The following is a 22,744-nucleotide window of genomic DNA, read 5'->3' as shown; positions in this document are numbered from 1 at the left end:
ACCAATCGCTCATTCATGTCTGATGGATATCTAAATTGATTGATACCAAATAAATGTCCATTCTTTTATTTATGCCACTCGACTATTGATACCAAATAGATGTCTATTTATTTATTGGTGCCAAAGGAATGGCGGCATTTTAAAGTCAATTTGATCCGGTCTTAAAATTATCTTCATTCAGTGTCAAAACGAGATGTTCTGACTAAATTTAGATAAACAAACTTATGTACTTACTTTCATGTTCATACCCCTTGTTTCAAAAGGCAGGAACATACAAGCCACCCCTGCTAAAAACAAGACTCCGCCGATTAGGCACATTGCACCAACAGGACTTTCAACCACAAGCACCTGTTGAATATGAATTTATATGTTAGAATTTCACTCATAATTTTCGTAAGAGGAATCGATGTCAAAAAGATAGGAATTTTTTTTTGACATTCATTGAATAAAAAACATACAAATTTTTTTTTTTAACAGCACAACAATGAAATGACATACTTCTAATTCCACATGATTTTCTACATAATCAAATGACATACCACTGGGAAAGAACCGCCACATCAGCGAAGATAATCATTATTGATTAATTTTCACTTTCTCGTATACGAAATAGAGAGAAAATAACTGTAACTGTACAAATTTCGAATGCGTGATATTGACGAATTTCGGCGTTTGAGAGCTCTCCGAGTACGAAAAACATGTTCTTCGCATTATGCCTGTTTGTGAAAACGATAACTCGAAAATGCTTTTAACTAAATGTAGGAAATTTGGTATACGGACCTAAGACCAAATTTGTAGATTTCTGTCAACTTCAAAACAAAATTCATTCACAGAAAATCTGTTTATTTGACTGTTCGAATACAAAGTAACACGATAACTACCAAATGAAAAGATACATATTTCTTTGATAGACATATAATCTAAAAATATTTGATAGACAGATTTAGCATGTACCATGTAGATAATTATCAGTTCTGGGCCAAATCTGTCAAAGTGTTGACCGTCTGTCGGTTTGTATTTTGCATGCATTCAACTGCAATAACTTAAATCCGTGAAATGCTATGTGTAATTGTGTGATTATAAATATAATTCTGTGTCAAATTTAGATATCAATCTGTCGAGAAAAAGACATCCAAATAAATATCCGTACGATTGATTCTGTAAAAATGCTACTAAAGATCTAGATTTCTTAACTATTTTTGGCCATTGTCATGCAGGGTATTCGTGACCTTAACCAAAATCCATAATTTTATACGAGGAGGGGGGGGGGGGATAAGAGGATAAGACTTTATTGGAGAGTCTGCGCGAAAGTTTTAAAGAGAAGACTCCTGCTGGTTTAGCGTTTTCCCTACCGATGTACACCTGACAGTCAAAGAATAATTCACCAAAGTCGTTAGAGTTTGTCTCTTGAAGCAAAAATCAGAAATGTAAGGTGCATTGGTTCAATTGTTGGCAATCAAACTGTAAGATTAATATGAACTGGAGAATTGTTGTGAATCAATAACGAAGCAGTGTAGTTTTTTGATAAAGTAAATATAAATAAAATCCATTGTGATCACATCTCTCGACTATAAGTAAGCCAACAAAACCTTATTTTTAGTCTATTTCTCTCGAAGGAATTCGAATGAAAAGATCCTTATTTTAAATTGCATCTTTAGAAATTTGATCTTGATAATAGAATCAACCTATTTCAGATGCAGGTAGTAAACACATTTTCTACAGATTTCATTATTTATACAGATGGTTCCAAAATGGTGGGTAACGCTTTCGTAATTCTGCGGGATAACGCAAAGCTACTTGAATGGGAAAGGAAACTGCATCCATAGAACACCATGTTCCAAGCAGAACTTTTAAAAATACACGGTGCTGTGATATAGGCAATCGAAGAAACCAAGAATTGTAATTTCTGGGATGATAACCATATGTCTCAAACTGTGTATGTCTATGAGACACCATACATATCAAACTATCAACAAAATAGTTAAACGTTTTCAAATTTGTTCTTCCAAAATACAGACTTTACTCGGAACTATATTAAAGCTCACGATTATAGTTTTGAAAGCGAAGAAGCTTATCTATTCGTAAAAAGAATTATGACTGGAGGAATTCTTAACAGTTTACAGAAACCAGTAAGTTACAAGAAAAAGAAATGTTAATGTAGACATTTAGAGAAAATTGGTATGGATGGTAAGAAAAATGAATAGGTATTCGCTACATTTTTGATATTTTATTTAAGATAGCACAGAGTTTCTGGCAATGATCCAAGAACGGAAATTTGTTCGTTACTGATGGCTCATTTCCGAGTTCTTTGGACAGATTTAGAACCGTGCATGCAGCCATGAAGGTTCACACATCCACTATGCTATTTCCTGTCTTCATACTCTATTCAATTATATATTCCATTATATATTCTTATTATTATATTCTATTCAATATTTCAAAACACTTCCAAATACTCATAAAATACTCTGAAATTCAATTTTTTTTCAAAATATAGAGTAAGAGGAAAGACTAATTTTACAATCCTAAACCCGCCGATGTTTGGCTAAAATTGTTGCGTAACAATGATTATTTTCTTTAAAAAAAAGAAAGAAAAATAAAATATATAATGCAAATATAAATTAAAATTTTCCCTTTGCATCACTAAAATTTTGAAATGATTAAAGAATAAAAATTAATAAGTTAAAAGAAGGAAAAAAAATTAGGAAATAGAACGAGTGCCATTTTTCATATTACTAATGGGGCTAAATTGTAAAGATATTCATTTCCCTACAGAGAAATAAATATTTTTTTTTACCATAAGTCATTTCACCAAGCGATTGAAGGTTTTTGAAATGAAATTCGAGCTAACATGAGCTACAGTAAAAGCGTAAAAAATAGATTCGAGCTTTAACAATGAAGTTGTGATCGTAAAATATGCTTAAGAATTGTCATTTATGCTTATCAATTTTATAAGTTAATAGAAAGCTCCATGAAGGACAGCCGGAAAATGTTGTGGAATAAATTTTGTAAATAATTCCAGAAACTATTGCAACTCAGCAGTATAAATAATGAGTTCCCCTATTTTAAACAAATGGTTAGGGACAGATGCTAACGGATGCATGATTGTTTCTACACAATGTGCCAATGGAAAAAGAGGAGGGGTCAGACCTCCTTAAGGAGACTGTTCAATCTGGAGATTACTTAATTGCCAGCGCAGCTGGTTGGAGAATATATTAGCAGTCGGTCATAATAAATCCTGTTGTTAATGCTTCGTTCAGAGGTAGCGGGTGGACGGCTGTACACAAGTGATTTTTCTTTCCAAGTAGTCCTTTTAAATTCTAGTCCCGTCTCCAAATATCTTCATTCAACTTCAAAGAGGAGCTTTAATCTAACTATGTAAAAATATTTTAAATTACTAGTAATTTTTAGTAACTAGTAGTAACTATTTTAAAGTATTGATAATAACACTCAAGGAACAGCTTATTTGTCTATGGATTATGAGAAATAATCATCTACTTTATTGGAAATTCTTGTACCTACCTGCGCTACGTACGGTACAACCAGGCCTCCGATTCTGCAGAATGAGCTTCCGAACCCCATACCCACAGAACGTATAGTTGTGGGATAAGTCTGAAAAAAACCCCCCCAGAAAATAGAGTTTTACCATAAGTAATAAATAACATTTGCAATAACTGAAAAAAGCTTTATTACTTAGTATGATATTTTATGAAAAAAATTTATCTAACAACATCTGCTTAGTGATTAATAGGAAGATTTCTTGCGACAAAAGATAATAATTGAAGTCGGAACATAATGAAATTTCGAAACAATGTTAGTCCATGGAATCATCGTGAACTGTTATTGTACACGCATAATAACAGAAAATTGAATCTAATTATAACGCATTTAAAAATAATTTATACACAATAAAATTCAAAATACATTCATTGATTCAAAAGACAACGCTGTAAATAAAGGCAGGAATAAATAAAATTTGAATACTTTACAAAAGGACATTCAAAGATTTCGTGTTACTTCTGAAGCATTTGCAGCATCAATCACTTATGAAGGATATCATTGGGCGTCAGAAATACAATTGTAAAAGTATAATTCTATTTAGAGAACACTGACATATCCATAATCTCTGCCTGAAAATGGACGTAGCTCAAATATCCATGAAAAGTCTAGCATTTGCAGCATCAATCACTTATGAAGGATATCATTGGGCGTCAGAAATACAATTGTAAAAGTATAATTCTATTTAGAGAACACTGACATATCCATAATCTCTGCCTGAAAATGGACGTAGCTCAAATATCCATGAAAAGTCTAGCAGAGCAGTTACAAGGCACACAGATAAAACTTGCAATAAACTTAGTGTTCTTCCGGCATTTGAAATTTTTACTCTAATATAGTCTACAACATAAGGAGTTAAATTTATACATTATATACCAGAATTATTTTTGAATAACTTTTAGTTTGAGATATTTTAATTTCGATGTCTTCTGAAAGATTCACATTTTAGTTAGTAATACTTTTCATTCCTAATTCTTTCGGTGAAAGTCGTAAATAACACTCTGAATGATGAGATGTCATCGATTAAAACTATGTTTGCTCATTAGACAAACATAAAAATTGTTTCAAGTCTTTCATTTTGATATAAATTTCACTAAAGAGCTATTAGAATCTCTAATAAAGTACATGACATAAGAAATGATTTATTTTCTGTATTTATTTTATCTGTGTTAAGTATTTTATTCTCTACTTGTTTGAATGTTTTAATATTTTAGTGTTTTGAAATTTTAAATATTCTTATCAAGAAAATATGAAGGCATTTTATATAAGACGATTCAGGATATTTCTTCAATAATTTGAAAGAATGCTAGGGAAAAAAGCCCTAGGTAATATAGGATATATATAATTTCACAAAAGATCATAAATTCACAAACGCTTGAAAGATTGCCTTGGTAATAAACTAACTACCAAAAGAACAACGGATGTTGTTCCATTCTTTCAGAGAAAACAACCGACAACACAGAGCGACAGCGATGCAAAGGCAATATACGATCGCCAGATACTATTATGGCCTTATAGCAATAGACCGTAGTGCACATTGAATTATTTTCTCATATACGTAATGTAGAAAAAGTATTTTCGAATACAGAGTAAAAGATTCGAATTTGAGTTTTTGATAAATTTCTACATTTTACACCTTCCTGTGTTCGAAAAAACTCATTTTTGACATTTTGTTTGTACATCTGAGCCAATTATATCTCAAAAACGCTTCGAACTAAACGGGCTAGATTTAATACATGTTCTTAACCCCAATTTGAAGATTTCTATCGAATTTTGAGAAAATTCTGTTCAGAGGCAGTCCGTCTATCTGTCTGTTCGAATATAAGTTAACACGATAACTATAAAACGAAGAGAGCTAGGAAGATAAAATTTAATATTTTTAGTGTAGACACTTATTAAATTTTGCTCTCCTCTTTAAAACAATTCAACCCCTCTTTGGATTTATTTAAAATCCAAAGAGGATTTGTCAGGCCATCTGTCAGGTTGTACTTTAAAAAACATATAAACACAAAAAAAGCAGTGACTTAAGTATATCAAGTTTGGCATATGATTTTGTGACTGCAATTATAGTTCTGTGTCAAATTTTTATTTTAATAGGTTGGAAAAAGCGCTTCAGAAGCGTATTTCGATTTTCGGGTACTACTAACCGGATCACACGATCGATTCTGCAAAATTGCTAATATCACGCCGAAGATTAATATTTCGTGATTATTGTACGTCTCAAATCCACGTCTGTCTTGCCCAAGGTCCGCAACTTTTTTGGTGGGTGGAATAACATCATTATTAAAGAATACGATAACCACTCCAGTTGGTTATCTCCTGAGAACGAAACCATATTTTCAAAAGATATGATAGTTGTTGGGTATACATGACCTTGCGGGATTTGAAAATCTGTATGAAACAAGGGAATGTTATCCAGAATGGTAATTCAATATCGAATACTGATCTGGGATTGGATTAAATCAATTGATCGGCTCATGATTGCTACCAACAGGCTCCATGGAAAAGTTTATCTGATTTTCTGGAGTAACTATTTTCAAAATTATGTTTCTGAAAGTGGCAGTGTGACGTCCTGAGATATCTATTTACCGTTTTTTTTCTGTATATGCTCCGTTGTAAAAATAATTTGTCTCTGTAAGTTTGACTTTTTGGCAAAATTTTGAACAGTTATTATTAATCAAATTGTGTATCGCATCCTTAACTTGATAAAATTTTTTATTCTTAATACAGGAAATTTTATTTTGAAGAAGAAAATATTTCGCCAAAATTAACACGATGCGTGGCGTGTCAACTATTGGCATTATTTGAGTGACAGCGAAAGTCTCTATTCAGTGTAGAATTTTCCGTCAGCAGAATACGTATATGTTTAGTTTATATCTTATTGTTTTATTCCTTTGTTCAACATGGACATCGAATGTTTTAAAAGCACTGCTATTTGTCAAATGACCATTCATGAATCACAACTCAATGTAATCGTCTTTAAATTTATATCACCAATTCTCTAGAGCATTTAGAGGCAAAGAATGGGAATCATTAAGCTCTGCTGTTATTGTTGTTGCTTATCCTCAAAAGATCTTACATATGCCAAATCAGCTCCAGTAGATTGTTGACAGTTAAAAAAATCAATAATAATTGGATCGGATGTTGTCTCCTTTTGAAAATCCGATGCAACTCAGAATGTGATCCGGTGAAGCTGGATGGTCACAACATTTTTTACAATTGGGATGGACTTTTCTATCACTTTCAAAAGAAAGATACTTAAGGTGGCCACTTTTTAGTCTAGCCAGAGCAATGTGAGAGCCACGGTCACATTTGAATTCCAGCAGAGTGTCAGGGGATGTTCCCGTGTACCATTGGTGCGCAGGTGAAATACGCCATATTAAATTGAATTTTGATCTTTCATTTGAGAAAATTTCTTGATACGTAAGTGAAGAGCCAGTGGGGTGTTTCACTCTCACTACCCTCTTTGGCCAATCTACCAGTGATCTCATTACCACTATTTTATTTGTGATGGGATCCATTGGAGTTGAACGTCGTGGTTCTGAGAGATCTTCCTCAGTTTGATCAAAATAGATACGATGGTTCCATCGTTTGCAGAGCACCAGCCACTAAGATGTTGTAGTGCACTGCGACTGAAGAAGGGTTTTACTGTTTAAGCTCTACTGAAAATAACTAATTTTAAAATCCTTCCCAACTAAATATGATAATCTTATTTTAATATTAACTATGTGTTAAAAATTTCGTTATTTATCTACATTTAATACAATTGTAATGCAGCATGCATTTCAATATTTACATCAGAAAACAATTTTGCTTTTAAGACCCTGAGAGAAAAAAGTATATTTTACCTCTGAAGTGACAACGAAAATCAACTGAAAATCTGCTAGTAGGATTCCTCTGGCTGCGAAAAGAATTGATAAGGTGATAATGTTCCTGAAAAAAAAAGATACACTTCGAATGAATCACATAAATTTACAAAAAGAATCATTTTCAGAACTTCTGTCACCCGATCTTTTCATTCGTATATTTAGAAAACTGAATACATGATTCTAACTAAACATATGACTACATTATAACATTGCCTAGAAATTTACTGCAAAAATATTTCAACAAAAATATTGCAGGAGAGAAAATAAAAGAATGTAAAATAAAAATGTAATGCCTTTTTCTTCATCATCTGTGTATTAACAAAAGGATTTTTCTGTAAATTAGAATATATCGCGGAAAATTCATGGACAAGAGTCTTATAAACTTAGTTATAAGCGACACTATAATTTAGACACATAGCCAACTAATATATTTATGCATATTCTTATATTTCTGATATTTATATATAAATTCTTAACTAATAATCACTATTATTATCATTGTTTAACACTTTCAATGCTACCGACTTGATAACTCGTCTTCCAGATACTTCCAATTACAGGTTTCTGTTTGCTAAAATTTGTCTCTTATGCCAGTTTAGATTGCGTAGTATTAGTATAGTAGTTTAGTAATAGATTAGTAATTTAGATTTAGTAGTAGATTTAAGTAATTAGTATTACATTAGTAGAAGATTCAGTAATTTAGATTGCATATTAATAGCATTGAAAGTGTTAATTATAATAACTATACATGTGCAGTAACTAATAATAGTAATTATTTGTTCTGTCATTAATTGTTAGCTATATCAGAGGATCAGTACATAATCGAATGTATAAGAAAGGTATTCAATTGTAATTTGAATGCAGCAAAGAAGTTGAGATCAGTTGAATTTTATTAAACAGCGAATATAATTTGAGATATTTGAAAACTGGTGGCTGTAACATTAAGTTAATAATTACTTTACTCAATATTGATTGTAGTGCTAACGATATTCCACTGAGTCTAGGGTAGGGTTTTAATACTGGTTTCGAATTTGACATTATTTTTAAAAAAATTAAATTGAGATAAAGGAAAAATTAAATTATAGGGGTAATATATATGCAGAATACAAATCATATTGAATTTCTTCTTATAATGAAGAAGAATGCGTGTGTTCTAATGTTTTACAAGTCAAGACCATCTGACCTAGAACTACCAAATGTAGCACACATAATTTGGAAAGTAGGAATCGGCACCTAATGCTAAACGTTCTGAATTTTGCTTTGACAGACTAAATACTCGTGTCAAATCTTCGAATCCTCCTTCAGAGAACTATTATTGTGTTGACAAGCTCTATTTATATTCACTATAAAATTCAGAGGTGTTTTTTTTTGTATCTTCATATGAAGAAGGGATACCAGACAATGGTATTAAAACTGATATGGAAATACCTTAATGTGTAGAACAGATTCTTTAATCTTACCACTAAATTTTAGATTAGGATATATCCAATTATTTTTTGAATTGAATAAAATCTTTCACAGTCTCAAAACCATAATTAGCAAGTTCTCTCCACACCATCGACGGTGTATGACGAAGTTCTGAAGATTTCATCCGAAACTACACAACATCCCTCAATCGATATTCCATGCATATGTTACGATTACAGGATACAAAATTGAGCAATTATTATAAACAGTAGAGGATGTGTCCTTCCAGAAAGGCTGTTATTCTGTTAACAATACCTCAACTATGATTCTTTCAGATTAAATAATGAATGATGTTGCAGAAATCTCATGCACATTAGTGGAATGGTTAAGAAATAATAAAAAAAATATTATTAATATTGACACAGCTAAAATTCAAATGAATAAAAAAAAAAAAAAAATTAAAAGTTTTCTTTCCTTATGTGATCTACTCTTTGTGAATGTTCACAAGTGAATGCTCAATTAAAAAATAATTAAAATGCGATTGAAATAAATTGTGTTCAACCAACCGAAAATAAAGTAATGACAAATACAGAATAAAAATTTTGCCGAAAGAAAATATTAGCAATAACCCTCAAAAAATCAACATAAATATAAAATTATAAAAGAAAATCAAATTCAGTTCTTCGACTTTTGTTTCAATCCAGCATAAAAAAATTTATTAAATGTTAATTTTATGATTCCATAACTAGCTTTTATTCATGCATAGGTTTATTCGAACACAGAAAATTCAATAAATAATAATAAAAAAAAAACTCTGACTCGCTTAATGAAATAGTAATAACGCATTCGATGCAGAACAAAGAATATATTGTCGCTTAGAAGAAGTTAGCGAAGATTAACCGTGTGTTCACTAAAGTCAAAAATAACACTCGCTAATCTCAACTCGAGACTTTATTCAAGGAACGAAACATTACATCTATTTTTATCCACAAGATGAAATGACTTGAATCTTCCAGATTTAGAAAGAGACGGAAATTATAAGAACTCTATAGAACAAACGATAAATAACAGAAAGTAAATCAATAACAAAACAATTTTTAGGCAACTTGCCTGCAGTCAGACACAAACTTACGAACTGTAGCTTTCAGTTCATAGCATTCTACCACCGAACCTTTTAGTTTTCGCCAAGTTAGAACAAGTTCCGTTACAATATTTTTAACTCCCTCAGCGTAATAGATTCCGATATTTTTTTTTCTATTATAGTTTTCAGTGAAGAAATGCTTCCTAAACGGTGCTGTAAGAAATTTGGCTCATTTCTTTTACTTTTATTTCTGGTATTTGTTTTTCAAAGTATTACTTGCACCCAAACTTTCCTGGACAAGAAGAATTGGTACTTTTCCGTTAGCCGGGCGCAAATGTCGCCAATTGTGAACCAAAAGCGAATTTGGCGTTAGAAATTTGGCGGAATTCTACATTATTTGGCGAGTTTTTGCTTGCGCCCGGAATGTTGTGCCATCAATGCAATCAACAGATAAATAGAGCCTCTAAATAAGGATTCTTACTGTGTGTTCAGCAGAAGAAGCATGACGAGGACGCTGCCGATGATGCAAGTGGTGCTGAGAAGAGCTTTGCGGTTGCACCTCTCTACCAATATGGTGAATAGTATCAAACCTGAAATTGAAATTAGTCACATTTGAATAATAAAAAGTGCAAATAGTAGTATGAATAAGTAGTTAAAATAATTTATTGAGGAAAAATGCAGCGGTACCTAATAAATTTTATATATGTAGCATAGCTTTGAAGATATGCGGCCGATAAAAAGACAAATTTGGAATTGACTTTAGTTCTTTTTCAAGGGAGGGCATAATTTGTTAACGAAAAGGATCAATGAGATACAACCGAAAAGTTTGAGAAGCTTTTCTTTTAGTGCTTATCCCCTCCCCCCGAGGGGACACCTCGTAATTGAGGATGAGAAGTTTCGGGCACGGTGGTTGGTTCTCGCTACCCTGGTAGGTACACGAAAAGGTGGGGGTCTGGTTCCTTCCATCGATGACAGGATGTACTTCCTTAGGGAAGGGTTGTAAAGTGGCCGGTGATGGTCCTTAGACTCAACCACAGTTCCCACCAGTGTTGCTGTAGCGGCGGTCCGGTCATTCAGTTTTTTTTATCCATGTGCCTTCAAGGCCGGAATTGTGGTTCGGAGACTATTCAGTGATATGACTTCCCTTAGTGATTTTACAAAGAGATTCTTATAAGGACTTTTTTGACACGTATCAATTTAGGAAAGGGAATGACAGGTATCTTCAGAAAATATGCTGTAAGCGTTAGGTATTTTGATTCCTTCGCTAGGAGCTAGAGAAGTCAGACTCTTCATTTTTTTAGAGCGAAGGAAGTTAGAAAGAATTAAGTAAAAAAGAAAGTGGGATTTGGATCAGAAAATAAGAGAACGTTTTAGAATAAAGTAACATGGATTAATTTAAGATAAAAATGAGGAAATTAATTAGCATACAAATTAAATTAAGAAATATCATCATATATATACAGTTAGCACCTGACCATATCTATAACAAGAGATACAATGATAAATCAGATGCTATAGAAAAATCAGCTATACTGAATTACATTGGAGTAAACAGTAGACAATTGGAAAAATAATTTGGAAGGGAAAAATATTTTCAACAATACTTTTCCACATGACTTAAACTAAAAAGTATACCATGGTTTCGACTTTGTGTCCAACACAGTGTATCTCTAGTATAATTGATAAACAGGCTCACGAGTAAGCCTACTTATTTTGAATGTTTGCATTCATTTTGAAATAAATAACAGGTTACATGATTTTTTTTCAAAAAAATATTGTGGAGAACATATTTACTTAGCAAAAACAGTTTTTAATCACAAAATTATATTTAATACATTAAAAATATAATTTTTTATTTCAATTATCAACTATTTTTAAGTTTTGAATTTTATAATTCATTGTTATAAATATTATGGAAACTTGAAATGTGTTCTTTCTCAAATTCATAACCAGATGGTGCCAATAATACGGAATTAAAATTGAATTGAATTAAACTATCTAATGTTAACCCAGTTATGTAAATATTAAGATAATATAATGCCATCCAGTATGCAGAAATGAACATAAAGCGAAAATTCTAGTACATCAGTTAGTAAATGAAAACGGGATGATAAAATTTTATTTTTACAAACCTGAAGAAAACTGAATTAAATAAAAGTGATTAATTCAAAATAATAAATTAGAGAACTACAGGTCAAAGAAACGAATTCAAAATTCGTGTGATGAATAGTTTATAAATTGGCAGGAACAATAATTTATTTTCTGAAAATTTTCATATGAATACTGACCAAAAAACGAATAATTTTTATAAATTTCATCTAGAAATCTGAAATTTATCAATTTTGTGGGTTCGGTTGGTTTAATGCTAAAAGCTATTTGTATATTTTAGAAAATTTTTAATTTTAATGGCATGAATCGATATAGTTTGTTAAAGTTATTAGAAAAATAACTACTTAACAGTATGCAATTTCTGTCGAATTGCAATTTGTACTTAAACGTTAAAACGATTGATCGTCGCTTTCAACGTTAGTTGTCTTTTACTTTAGCAAAGAATTTGATAAACTTTATTGTCTTATTTTGTGAATTGTTCCTCTGCAAATTTCTTTGATAGCTATTTTTGTATTGATTTATGAAAATTATGAAAAGCATTTATAAACAATCTTTTTGAGAAATCAGACAGCCAAGCGTATAAAATCTTTTAATAAAGTATTAGCGTTCGTTCTACTTTTGCTTTGCATATTTAATTTAACGCTTTCTACAAAAAACTTTTTATTGAAAGAAACAAAATGAATTGTTATATTTACCAGGAAATTCAGCTGCGCTGGTCCACAAAAGATCGATGAAGTTCGCACTTGTGAACTCCGTGCAGGGCATAACATTTTGCATGTCTCCGAAATGTGCCTCCTCTGTGTTATTGTTATTCATAACTTAAAAAGAATAAAAGAAAGAAACTCATTCAGCCCGAAATAGACAAATGTCTCTGCTGGTTCCAATTTTTAAAATTCTATTTATTGTAAACATTTTGGTTATTTTGAAATATGAAATTTTATTAAGAATATAATCATCTTATTGAAAATAGATAATGGTTGCAAAGTAAATGAACATTAACAATAATCTAAACCAACGTAATTCAGTTTCTCACTCTCGTCGCCATTTTGTAAATGCTTTCAAAATTTGATTTATTTAGATTATGACCTTTACAATCAAGTTTATAGAACATTTTCACTATTATTGCAATTAAGAGAATATGCATAATTTTAACGTTGTACGTGCACGGAATATACACAAAAGTTTCTTAAAGAGAATATTTATTTCAGCTGTCCATAGCATGATTCAATGATCAGAATCAATGACTTTACAGCTGTACATATGGAAAAAAATATTAGACCATTAACAAATGATATAGAAATTACCTCAATAGATTTAAAATTTGGATACAAAAAGAATAATTCAGGCCAAAATCGTAAAAACACTTTCAAAATCGATTTAAAATATACCATATACTTTGAACGACAATAAAATCTTGCATGAAGTGATTCACTCCATAAATATTTCTTTACCTACCGAAAATATATGAAAACGAGCACGTTAATAACAAATTTTTTTTTTATTAAAAAAATAATAAAGTTCTGATGACGTCATCAATCGAAATGCCAATCTGTGTATATGGGAAAGTGAAAAGGCCTTTTCTTCATATGAACTATTCATATTATCCAAATTTTGGTTTACTGGCTTCAATTGCACCTGAAGTCTCACTTAAGTTGCGTTCAGATTTTGCTACATCAGTGATTACGATCATGATGTCTTGACTTGGATGGCTGTGAAGCCATTGGTTATATTCATTGAATCCTCTTATAGAATATCAGGATGAAGAATCTCTTAAGAAACACTTGGAAAAAACGTGTACGTGTGATGCCATCTACCGCACCTGGAAAACATTTCAATCCAGCATTGCAGTATGATTCCGAGTCGCCTAGGTATATCTTACCATTCCAGAAGTTTCTAATCCTGTTGCTGAGATACTCAGAATAAGTCGATTATCAGGTCATTCCTGTTGCATATCTCACTTAAATGGATTTGAAATAGAATGAGCAATTTAAGGAAGTTGTAAAACTGTCATAATAAAGAATCGATGAAAATGATGAATGCCTATTGGTGTGGAATATTCTACATAAAGATATCAAAATGAAACCTATGTTGAAACATATCAGTTTCAAAGAAATATTTTAGTTAAATACTTCAGATTTACAACGAATTGTTATAACGATCACCTTACTGTCTTGCAATATCTAGAGAAGAATGTGAACGCTAGCGCATCAAATTTTTGAGCAATTTATATCCATAATGGAGAAATCAAAATTATTTTTTCACCATAAAAAAGAATTAAGTGAGGAAAGTTTGTTTCTATACGAAAGGTAATTGATTTAAATTAAAGTAAAGAATGCAATTAAGCCAATTAAATGGCTGAAAATTTTTATCTTCCTTCACGCTATGAATTGAAATCCCAAATATTCAAAATTTTGATGAGGAGAGATTTGATGATTCATTTCCCAAGGTTGTGTTAAGCCTTTTTTTAATTATCTTGGCTACAGACAGACAGACGGACATTTTCCAAAAATGCGTTTTTTGAACAAGGAGGTTTAAGCGTAGACATTCGTCGAAATCATGAGTTTGAATTTTTTGACGATTACAATACTTTTTTATATTATGTATATAAGAAAATAAAGTGTTGAAATGTTAAAATAAATCAATAAGAAAAGAGGTGCCTCCATACTTGTAATGCCTAATTTTTTTTTTTTTTTGCTCATTGCATTAAGATTGAAATATTCTGCAAATTTTTGTCACTTCCATTTCGTGTTTACTTTAAGCAACCGGTCAATTATGTAACTAAGAAAACTAATTATAATGACAATAACTGTTTATTATTTTCTTACTTGCCGACAGCGATCCCTCCTGAATGATGATTGGACTGACGAGGGCTATTCCATAGTATGAGAAAGCCGTGGCAAACCTGTAAAAGATAGTAGAAAGTCAAAAATTTATTCTATTTCAATGGTGCTCGTTAAGAGCAAGTTTTGTGCGATAAATGTTCAACCGAGCAATCAAGAAACACACTTTTTTAAAATTTTCTTTGAATTGATAATCGTAGGCTGTGTTTACGTGCAATTTACTTATTAAAATTGAACTCAGGTCCATTGTACAAGATTATTTAATGTTAAAATAAAGTAATTAATTTTTGTTTTGATTTTTTACAGACTTTCATATAATATCTCCCTCAAGCAGTATTATCCGGATTTTAGTTTAGTTATATTAACGTCCCGTTTTTAAAGCAAAACTAGGACTATTTTGGGATGGACCTCGTCATTTTGAACCGCAGTTAGATGACGAGGACGACACCTGAGTTGGCACCTCCCTTTCCAAACTTCCATATCACACCAGTCTTATCTGGAAATGTACATTTTAGAGACGATTCTCATTGCGAACCGCGTTCAATATGTTTCTACAGTTTCCAGGTATATTATCAAAAGATTTTGAATGAAAAGCTAAATACGATTAAAAACATATATAAATATTGAAAGTTTATTATGTAATATTATAATATTAAAATTATACATTAACTGTTCAAATTTACGAGGCCGTTTCAAATGCAGTATTCACTTTGTTATTTAGCAGATCAAACCATGATATTATTAGATATCTAAAACGATCGAGTATAAAAAAAATTCTAACCCATTTCTTATATTACACGGTGAAATAAAATGAAGTAGCTATCTTTTAAACTTAAAAATTAAGCTGTGATATATTCTAAAAATTTGTCTACAAATCTTAATGAAAATAAATAATTTTTATAATATAAAATGGGATCAGAAAAGCAAATGGTGAAACCTACTCTTTTTATCAATTAAAAATTAAGCGAAAGAAAAGAATACACCCTGTAAAAATTTAATGAAACGCATATTTATTACAGCATAATAATTCGGTGTATGAATAATTATATTTGAAATTGTATGGAAACTGGCTGATACTATGGCCTATAAGATTTAATATCAATAACAAACCTTTAAAGCTCTTGCAGTAAACATCCAATGGATTTGCCGTCTTTGACAATACACGCTTCACCTTTTATTGTTCATGCATTTGTGTTGTTGTGCTAATTTGGGTTGCTAATAAATTTGTATATCATTTAATATGCATTATGTATCTAGCGTGTCTTTTACTTTCTTGAATATGAAATATGTAAAGAGTAAATCTCGACTTCGTAATTTTTTTTAAATCATTACAATATTTTCTTTTTGTGTATTTCGTACACGAGAAAGTAAAAATGAGAGTTTGTATGTAATGTTTGGAACGATTTGTATACATTTAACCTCTTGATGCGCAAAATTAGTTATTTTAATAATATGGCATATCCTTTTTTGAGATGATTAATGCTATTTCAATTCATATGCGAATATAAAGGACGAGATACTAAAGTGTATCAAATAGATTTTTGTCTTTTAAATTGATTGAGGTTTTGACTTAATCACTGTTATATAAATCAAATATCGAAAATTATGAAAACCGATTTAGAAATATGATGAAAAATATTTTTTGTGCAGTAGTTAAGTAGCTTTAAGACTCTGTTTATGTAGATTTCTTTGTCTACAAAATGAATATGGAATTTATTTTAATATTGTACTCAAATCTGTATTTTTTTTATATCCCAATATAAAAATATATGTACACTTTTATCTAAAAGTAATACAGCTCTCCGTATTAAATAAAAGAACTCCAAGAACCTACAATATATTAAATGAGTGTTTCAACGAATTCCCATATTTTCATATAAATATTACTAGATTTCCTTTGCATTTTTTTTTACTTTTTATATTTCTATTAATAGAAGATTTCTATTAATAGAATAACTGAGAAAAATGTTTATGTTGTATTACAAGAATGTAGATAATATTTTTTGGATATAATATTTTAAGAGCATGGTTTCCATTTGGAGTTTTTAAATAATGGGACAGTATCTTTGTAATAAGTGAAAAATATCTGCTTGAATTATTTTTATTGATAAGCCTTTTCATGTAAAATATTCGATGAATAATTAAAATAATACAATATTAACTGTGTAAAGACAAAAAAAAAATCTGCAAATAAAAATTGTAACTTTAATACCTTATGAAGGATTTTTCTTTGTTGCTGAAATAGTACTTACATTCAAATAAATAAATAAAAAAAACACTACAATGAATATAAACAGATTTCAGAAGAAAACGTCACATTATATCTTTTTAATTCCAAAAACTCAATGCTTTGATAATACTTTAGATCAGATCATCAAATATAGAACAATGATCTGCGGATAACATATCCCGTTTCGAAATTATATTTGTATCATAATTACCAGAAAACGTTTAACCACGATAACCTCATCAAAATTTTCGTTAAAATCTCATTAATTATTAAAGTTTTCAGAGCACCAATTTTTATAACGATCGAATTCGCATCTGTAAGGTTTAGAAGTCAATTTAATTATCAACATTCCAAGACCTCTGCTTTTGCGCCATAAGGCACCACAAAACCAAATACTGGACCTCTATTCTTCCCATAAAACTTTTGTTAGATAAGTAGTCCTTATAAGTGAAATTTGTAATTCCCATTTTTATATAGTCGCATTAACTGTATCCAGAAATCATTAAAAAATTCCCATTAAACTCTATGTTTTAGAAAAAAAAATAACTATCGACAATTCAATATTCTTCAGTTTTAAAGCATTTTTATTAAGATCGTGGAACTCTATTCATCAATTTTCACCAAAATCAAAATTTGAATTCCGAGTTTTGTTTTAGTTTAGTTATATTAATGTCCCGTTTTAAAGCAACATACTGGGACTATTTTGGGATTGACCTCATCATTTTGAACCACGGTCAGATGACGGTGACGACACCTGAGCTGCAGTGACCCCTCCCCCACCAGCGGGAGGATGTCTGGCCCTAATGGATTTAATGTGCATCATTCCCTCTTACACGACATTATGGAACGAAAACATTTTGAGCCGTGGTCAGTTAACGCTGGAAACATCTAGTGTCCGTCTTTAAACTTCCATACATCTGAAGGGGAAGAATACTTTATCTGAAGAAACATATCTCGGAGGAAAATTCGTAATAGAATCTGATGGATCTCAGAGGTAAATTCATCCTTTCTATAAAATAAAACAGGAAATAAAGAAGTTCGTGAGTCGAAGTAATCCTTCGAAAGAATCATTAATAATGATATGAAATTTTTATATGTAATATCGGGGGCTTTTTCTAAGTCACTGTGCTATTTTCAAAAGCTTCAAAGATCGTGAAACATTTTTAAACAGGAAAAAACATTTATTTAAATTTAAAACATCATTGCAGATTTTTATGTTTTCAATTGAATAGTGAAAATTATGAAAATATATAACAAAACTAATGCAAAAAAATAAAATAAAAAAGAAGACTAAGCATTGTATATTATATTATATATATGATAAAATACTTGCATCAGTCAGATTATTAAAAAATAATTACATTGAATAAAGAATGAATTTGTTCTGCGAGAAGCCAACTAATTTAACGATATTCAGCAAAAGTTTTACGAGTATCCTATCTTATTATTATGTGTTCCAGAAATGGATAGCATTAGAATTCATGATCAAGATGCTAAAAGTTAACTTAAAAAACAAACTAGATTAAAGTCTCATTTCAAAACCGTATAAGGTTATTTGGAATGGGTCTTTGATCTATGGCAGATGATGAGATCAATTTCTGACGATATTTAATCCTATCTTCATACTTTCACACCGTACATAGCAAAAAGACATATGAAACTTAAGGATTTAACATCTACTGGAACTAATATAAAACTCTGATGCAGTAGGCATTGTTCCACACTTTAAATTTCAAAGACTAATTTCTTTACCGCTATTTAGTTAACGATTCTTCAAAGTGCTGAAAAAAAAAAACCCTTCTTTTTAATACAATCGGAAATTTTAAAAGTTTGCTTTTTTCCCATTAAAAATTATTCCTACAAAACACTCTTACAATGAATAGTATCCGACTGTATCAGATGGGAAATTATTTGAAACGTGGAAATGAAATTTCTTTATTTCAAACGAAGCAAAAACATACATATTTTTTGAAATTTATGAATTTAACTATATTAACGTCCCATTTGTTTTCGAAGCAACACTAGGGCTATTTTGGAATGGACCTCGTAATTTTGAACAGCGGTCAGATGACGAGGACTACATTTCGTCATCTGACTGAATTGGCACTCCATCTCCAAACTTCCACACCATACCAGCGGGAGGACGTTTGGCCCCGACAGATTTAACGTGCACCAGAATAGCTTACATGACTGTTCTTCGGCGGAACCAGGTCTCAAATCTGAAACCCTCCGGTTCCGAAGCCGAGACCTTACCACAAGGCCACCGCGGCCCCCATATTCTTTGAAAGCATGATCTCAAAATAATGTAGGAATAATATTTAAAAATTCACTACAGTATTGCTTAGTTTTTTTCCCCTGGATTGCAATTGCAATGGAATATTAAATTGTTCTTAAAAATAAATTTAAGAAATTAGGACTATAAACAAGCTGAAATCTTTTTTTATTAAGTTTAAAATAATTTAATTATTGATTTATATGAGAATTATCCTCCAACAAATTCTTTCAGACGCAAAAAATCGAAAGTTTTTCTACATTGACGTCTCTAAAAATTACATTAAAATCAGCAGTTGGGAACGATTCAAAATGAATTCCTTGCAAAATGACACCACCCTAAGACGATGCAGCAGATCAACAAACGATTCCATAAACGGGATTCTTCAAGGCAGTAATATAGATTAAACTGATACGAAATCATTTTTAAATTCGATTGATGCATTAAAAATTCGAAAAATATACAATGAATATTTCAATCACTACTTTCTCTCATGTTGAAACTATTTTTTTTTATCAATATTTAAATTAACTCAAAAAGTTAAATTTTCAAGGAAAGATATTTTACTTGAAATTATTCTTTTTACTACGAATTAAAATTTAAGACATTAAAATGCATTTTATTTAAAAAGCAAAGATATAAATGTCTTAAGAAATACAATCATTTACATTCATTATAATTAGGAAATATCTTGAAATACAAAGCGATAAGCTGAATTTAAGAAATTAAATTATGCAAATTTTTAATACGATGAAAGAGATAACTAACAAATTTGAAATAAAAATGATTCAATATTATATCTCATTCGAAAACCATTATATTTATTAATTTTATTTAAAATTATGCAACGTTTAGATTAGAATGAATCTGAAACAAAGACTGCCATAAAATCATTACGTAGCTATAGACAAAATACAAAATCAGTAAATATTAGCAGCAGAATGTTTTAAAATTCCTAACGCATTCAATTTTGAATGAAATACATAACTGAGTTTCTTAAGATCAAACTTGATAAAAAATGTAAAAGAAGGAAATAATATAAAAGGACAAAAGGCAATTCTTACAAATTTTCGAATTTAACTGTTTAAAATTTACCAATTTCAAGATTTTAAAAAATTTAGTAAAAACATTTTGTTCAATTTTGACGGTTAATATTGTCACTATTGAAATTTTCAAATAGTAAAATATTATCATAACAAGATGTACAAGTCAAAAAAGGTCAATATAAAGCTAAGAAAGAAAAAAATTACTAATTTTATAAAAGTATTCGAGAACTTAAAAATGTTAAAATAATATTAGAATAAAAAAAAGGCCACGAAGACAAAAATCTTCTTTCCAATTGCAAATTCGAACCTTTTCATAAAAAAAGAGTAAGCAATATCATGTTCTTAAAAATCAGGCTCCCAGCTGACATTTAACATTCTCAGAATTTTAACTAAAAGCATTCTGGTGTTAATCTCGGCTAAAGCACAGACTTCGATGTACTGTTTAGCTCCTACAATGGCGGTACTTATTTCACCCTCTTCAGTCCAAACTGTATCATAACTTGAGTTTTCTTGCTCTATTTCAGAAACCCTCAAATCGATCTTGTTTCCCACCAACAGGCGTGGAGGCAATCGATTTGCTCCTAGGTAGTTGGCCACTTCAATGTGCCACTTGTACAAAATATTTCTGAAAGTACGTCGTCGGTTCACGTCAAAAAGGTAGATGATCAGATGGTACGGTTGGCGTTCCGGGGGCTTAGTGTGAAAACAGTCTTCGTCTCCACTTCTGAAAGGAGCACAAAAGAAATGCAAGCCGATACTACTTCTGTGCCTTCTTCGACCTCTATTTTCGAACCTGATGGCGAGGTTGTGGTATCGTTTGGCAGGTGTCCTTGGAAAGCGAGTGAAAGACCAGGCCAGCATGGATTTCCCTGTTTGAGAATCCCCAACGATAAGAATGTAGGCTTGCTTATGAACGTCTGGAATAGGTTCAGTTAATTCTACCTCTCTCTGAAGGTAGTCTTCCTCATCGTGAAAGCTATCGTCAGAGTCGCTACTGTCATCCATGTCAAGAAGAAGGAATGATTGCCGTATCTCGAACAATGTTAGCGCATGTTTTTGTCCTCTGATGATGCAGAGATTAGTAAGATATCAAACAGTTAATAATACGAGGAACGCTTAACAAGAATGAAGAGAAAACTAATCTAGTTATATTCAGTATAGAAGAAAGAAGATACTTACGTATACGTCACGAATGGATGGAAGGAAGAAGATGCAACATGACATATGTTTTTAGAATCCATAAACGAAGAATAATTCGAGGACAGTATCGGACCTAACTTTTTTTAAGATTAAATTCTTCTTCGAATATACTATTTTTGTAACATGGACACGAATTTTTTTTTCATATAATCTCTCAAACGAAAATTCATTTTGTTTAATATCATCAGAGAATAAATGGCAGAGTTATAAAAAAATCAGACATCGACATCTGTTCTCAGATTTATCTGCATTTTAGGATTATTATCAGTTCTGCGACAAAAACTAATGTTGTATCTGAAATTTTTTGGAATTAATAAAAAAAATGTTAAATGTTACGATATTGGAGAAACAGAGTATGTTTTGAAATTACATGAGGACTATATTTATAAATGATGGATCTAATGATATTAAACCTTCTTGAGGACGAATCCAAATCTAGAAACATCACACTCGAATCTATCATGACCCAATAACATAAGGTCTTTCAGCATTTTCAACTCTTCGATAAAAGATCTAATAAATAAGAATTCCAAATACACGGTATCATCGTGTCTTAAGCCTGCGATCCTTCCATCTTAAAATCGCTCCCATGAAGTCACAATGGTCTGAAACTTAGTTTAGTTTAATTCAGTTATATTAATGTTCCGATTTTAAAGTAACACTAGGGCTATTTTAAGACGGACGTCGTAATTTTGAACCGCGGTCAGAATGACAAGGATAACACTTGAGCTGGTACCCCCTCTCCAAGTTTCCACACCACACCAGTGGGAGGACGTTTGGTCCCGATTGATTTAGCGTGTATCAAGCCGGCTTATATGATAGTTCTTTGGTGGAATCGGATCTCGAACCTGAAACCCTCTGATTCCAAAGCCGAGAGGTGGCCATCAGTTCACATCGGCCCCAAAGGTAACTTTGGAGTGAATTTATTCGATCTTGAATATTCAAACATCGCAATGATAAACTGAGGTCGAATATAATAATATACACTGGGTATCACAAATATAATATAAACACAAAAAACGTTCTTTTTTTTTGTTTTTGTGACTTTATATACACAAGCTCTGTTTCTGGTTTCAACCAACTGGATTCGATAAATCTAATAAGAGGAAAATCCGATTTTACAGGAGATCAT

General features: G+C 31.1%; 1 protein-coding gene across 1 annotated transcript in view; it reads right to left on the bottom strand.

The window, feature by feature from the left end:
- Nucleotides 1–22,744, bottom strand: part of LOC129968537 (synaptic vesicle 2-related protein-like) — a 57,801-nt gene that overhangs the window by 1,991 nt on the left and 33,066 nt on the right. Inside the window, exons 9-14 of the mRNA XM_056082524.1 lie at nucleotides 14,850–14,926; nucleotides 12,720–12,842; nucleotides 10,397–10,505; nucleotides 7,407–7,491; nucleotides 3,523–3,612; nucleotides 235–348 (exon numbers count right to left, since the gene is read on the bottom strand). Coding sequence (XP_055938499.1) covers nucleotides 235–348; nucleotides 3,523–3,612; nucleotides 7,407–7,491; nucleotides 10,397–10,505; nucleotides 12,720–12,842; nucleotides 14,850–14,926 — 598 coding nt within the window. The remainder of the gene's footprint in view (nucleotides 1–234; nucleotides 349–3,522; nucleotides 3,613–7,406; nucleotides 7,492–10,396; nucleotides 10,506–12,719; nucleotides 12,843–14,849; nucleotides 14,927–22,744) is intronic.

Source organism: Argiope bruennichi, chromosome 5 (assembly GCF_947563725.1).
Source record: "Argiope bruennichi chromosome 5, qqArgBrue1.1, whole genome shotgun sequence".
Taxonomy (NCBI): domain Eukaryota; kingdom Metazoa; phylum Arthropoda; class Arachnida; order Araneae; family Araneidae; genus Argiope; species Argiope bruennichi.
This window is presented reverse-complemented; position numbering and strand designations above follow the sequence as displayed.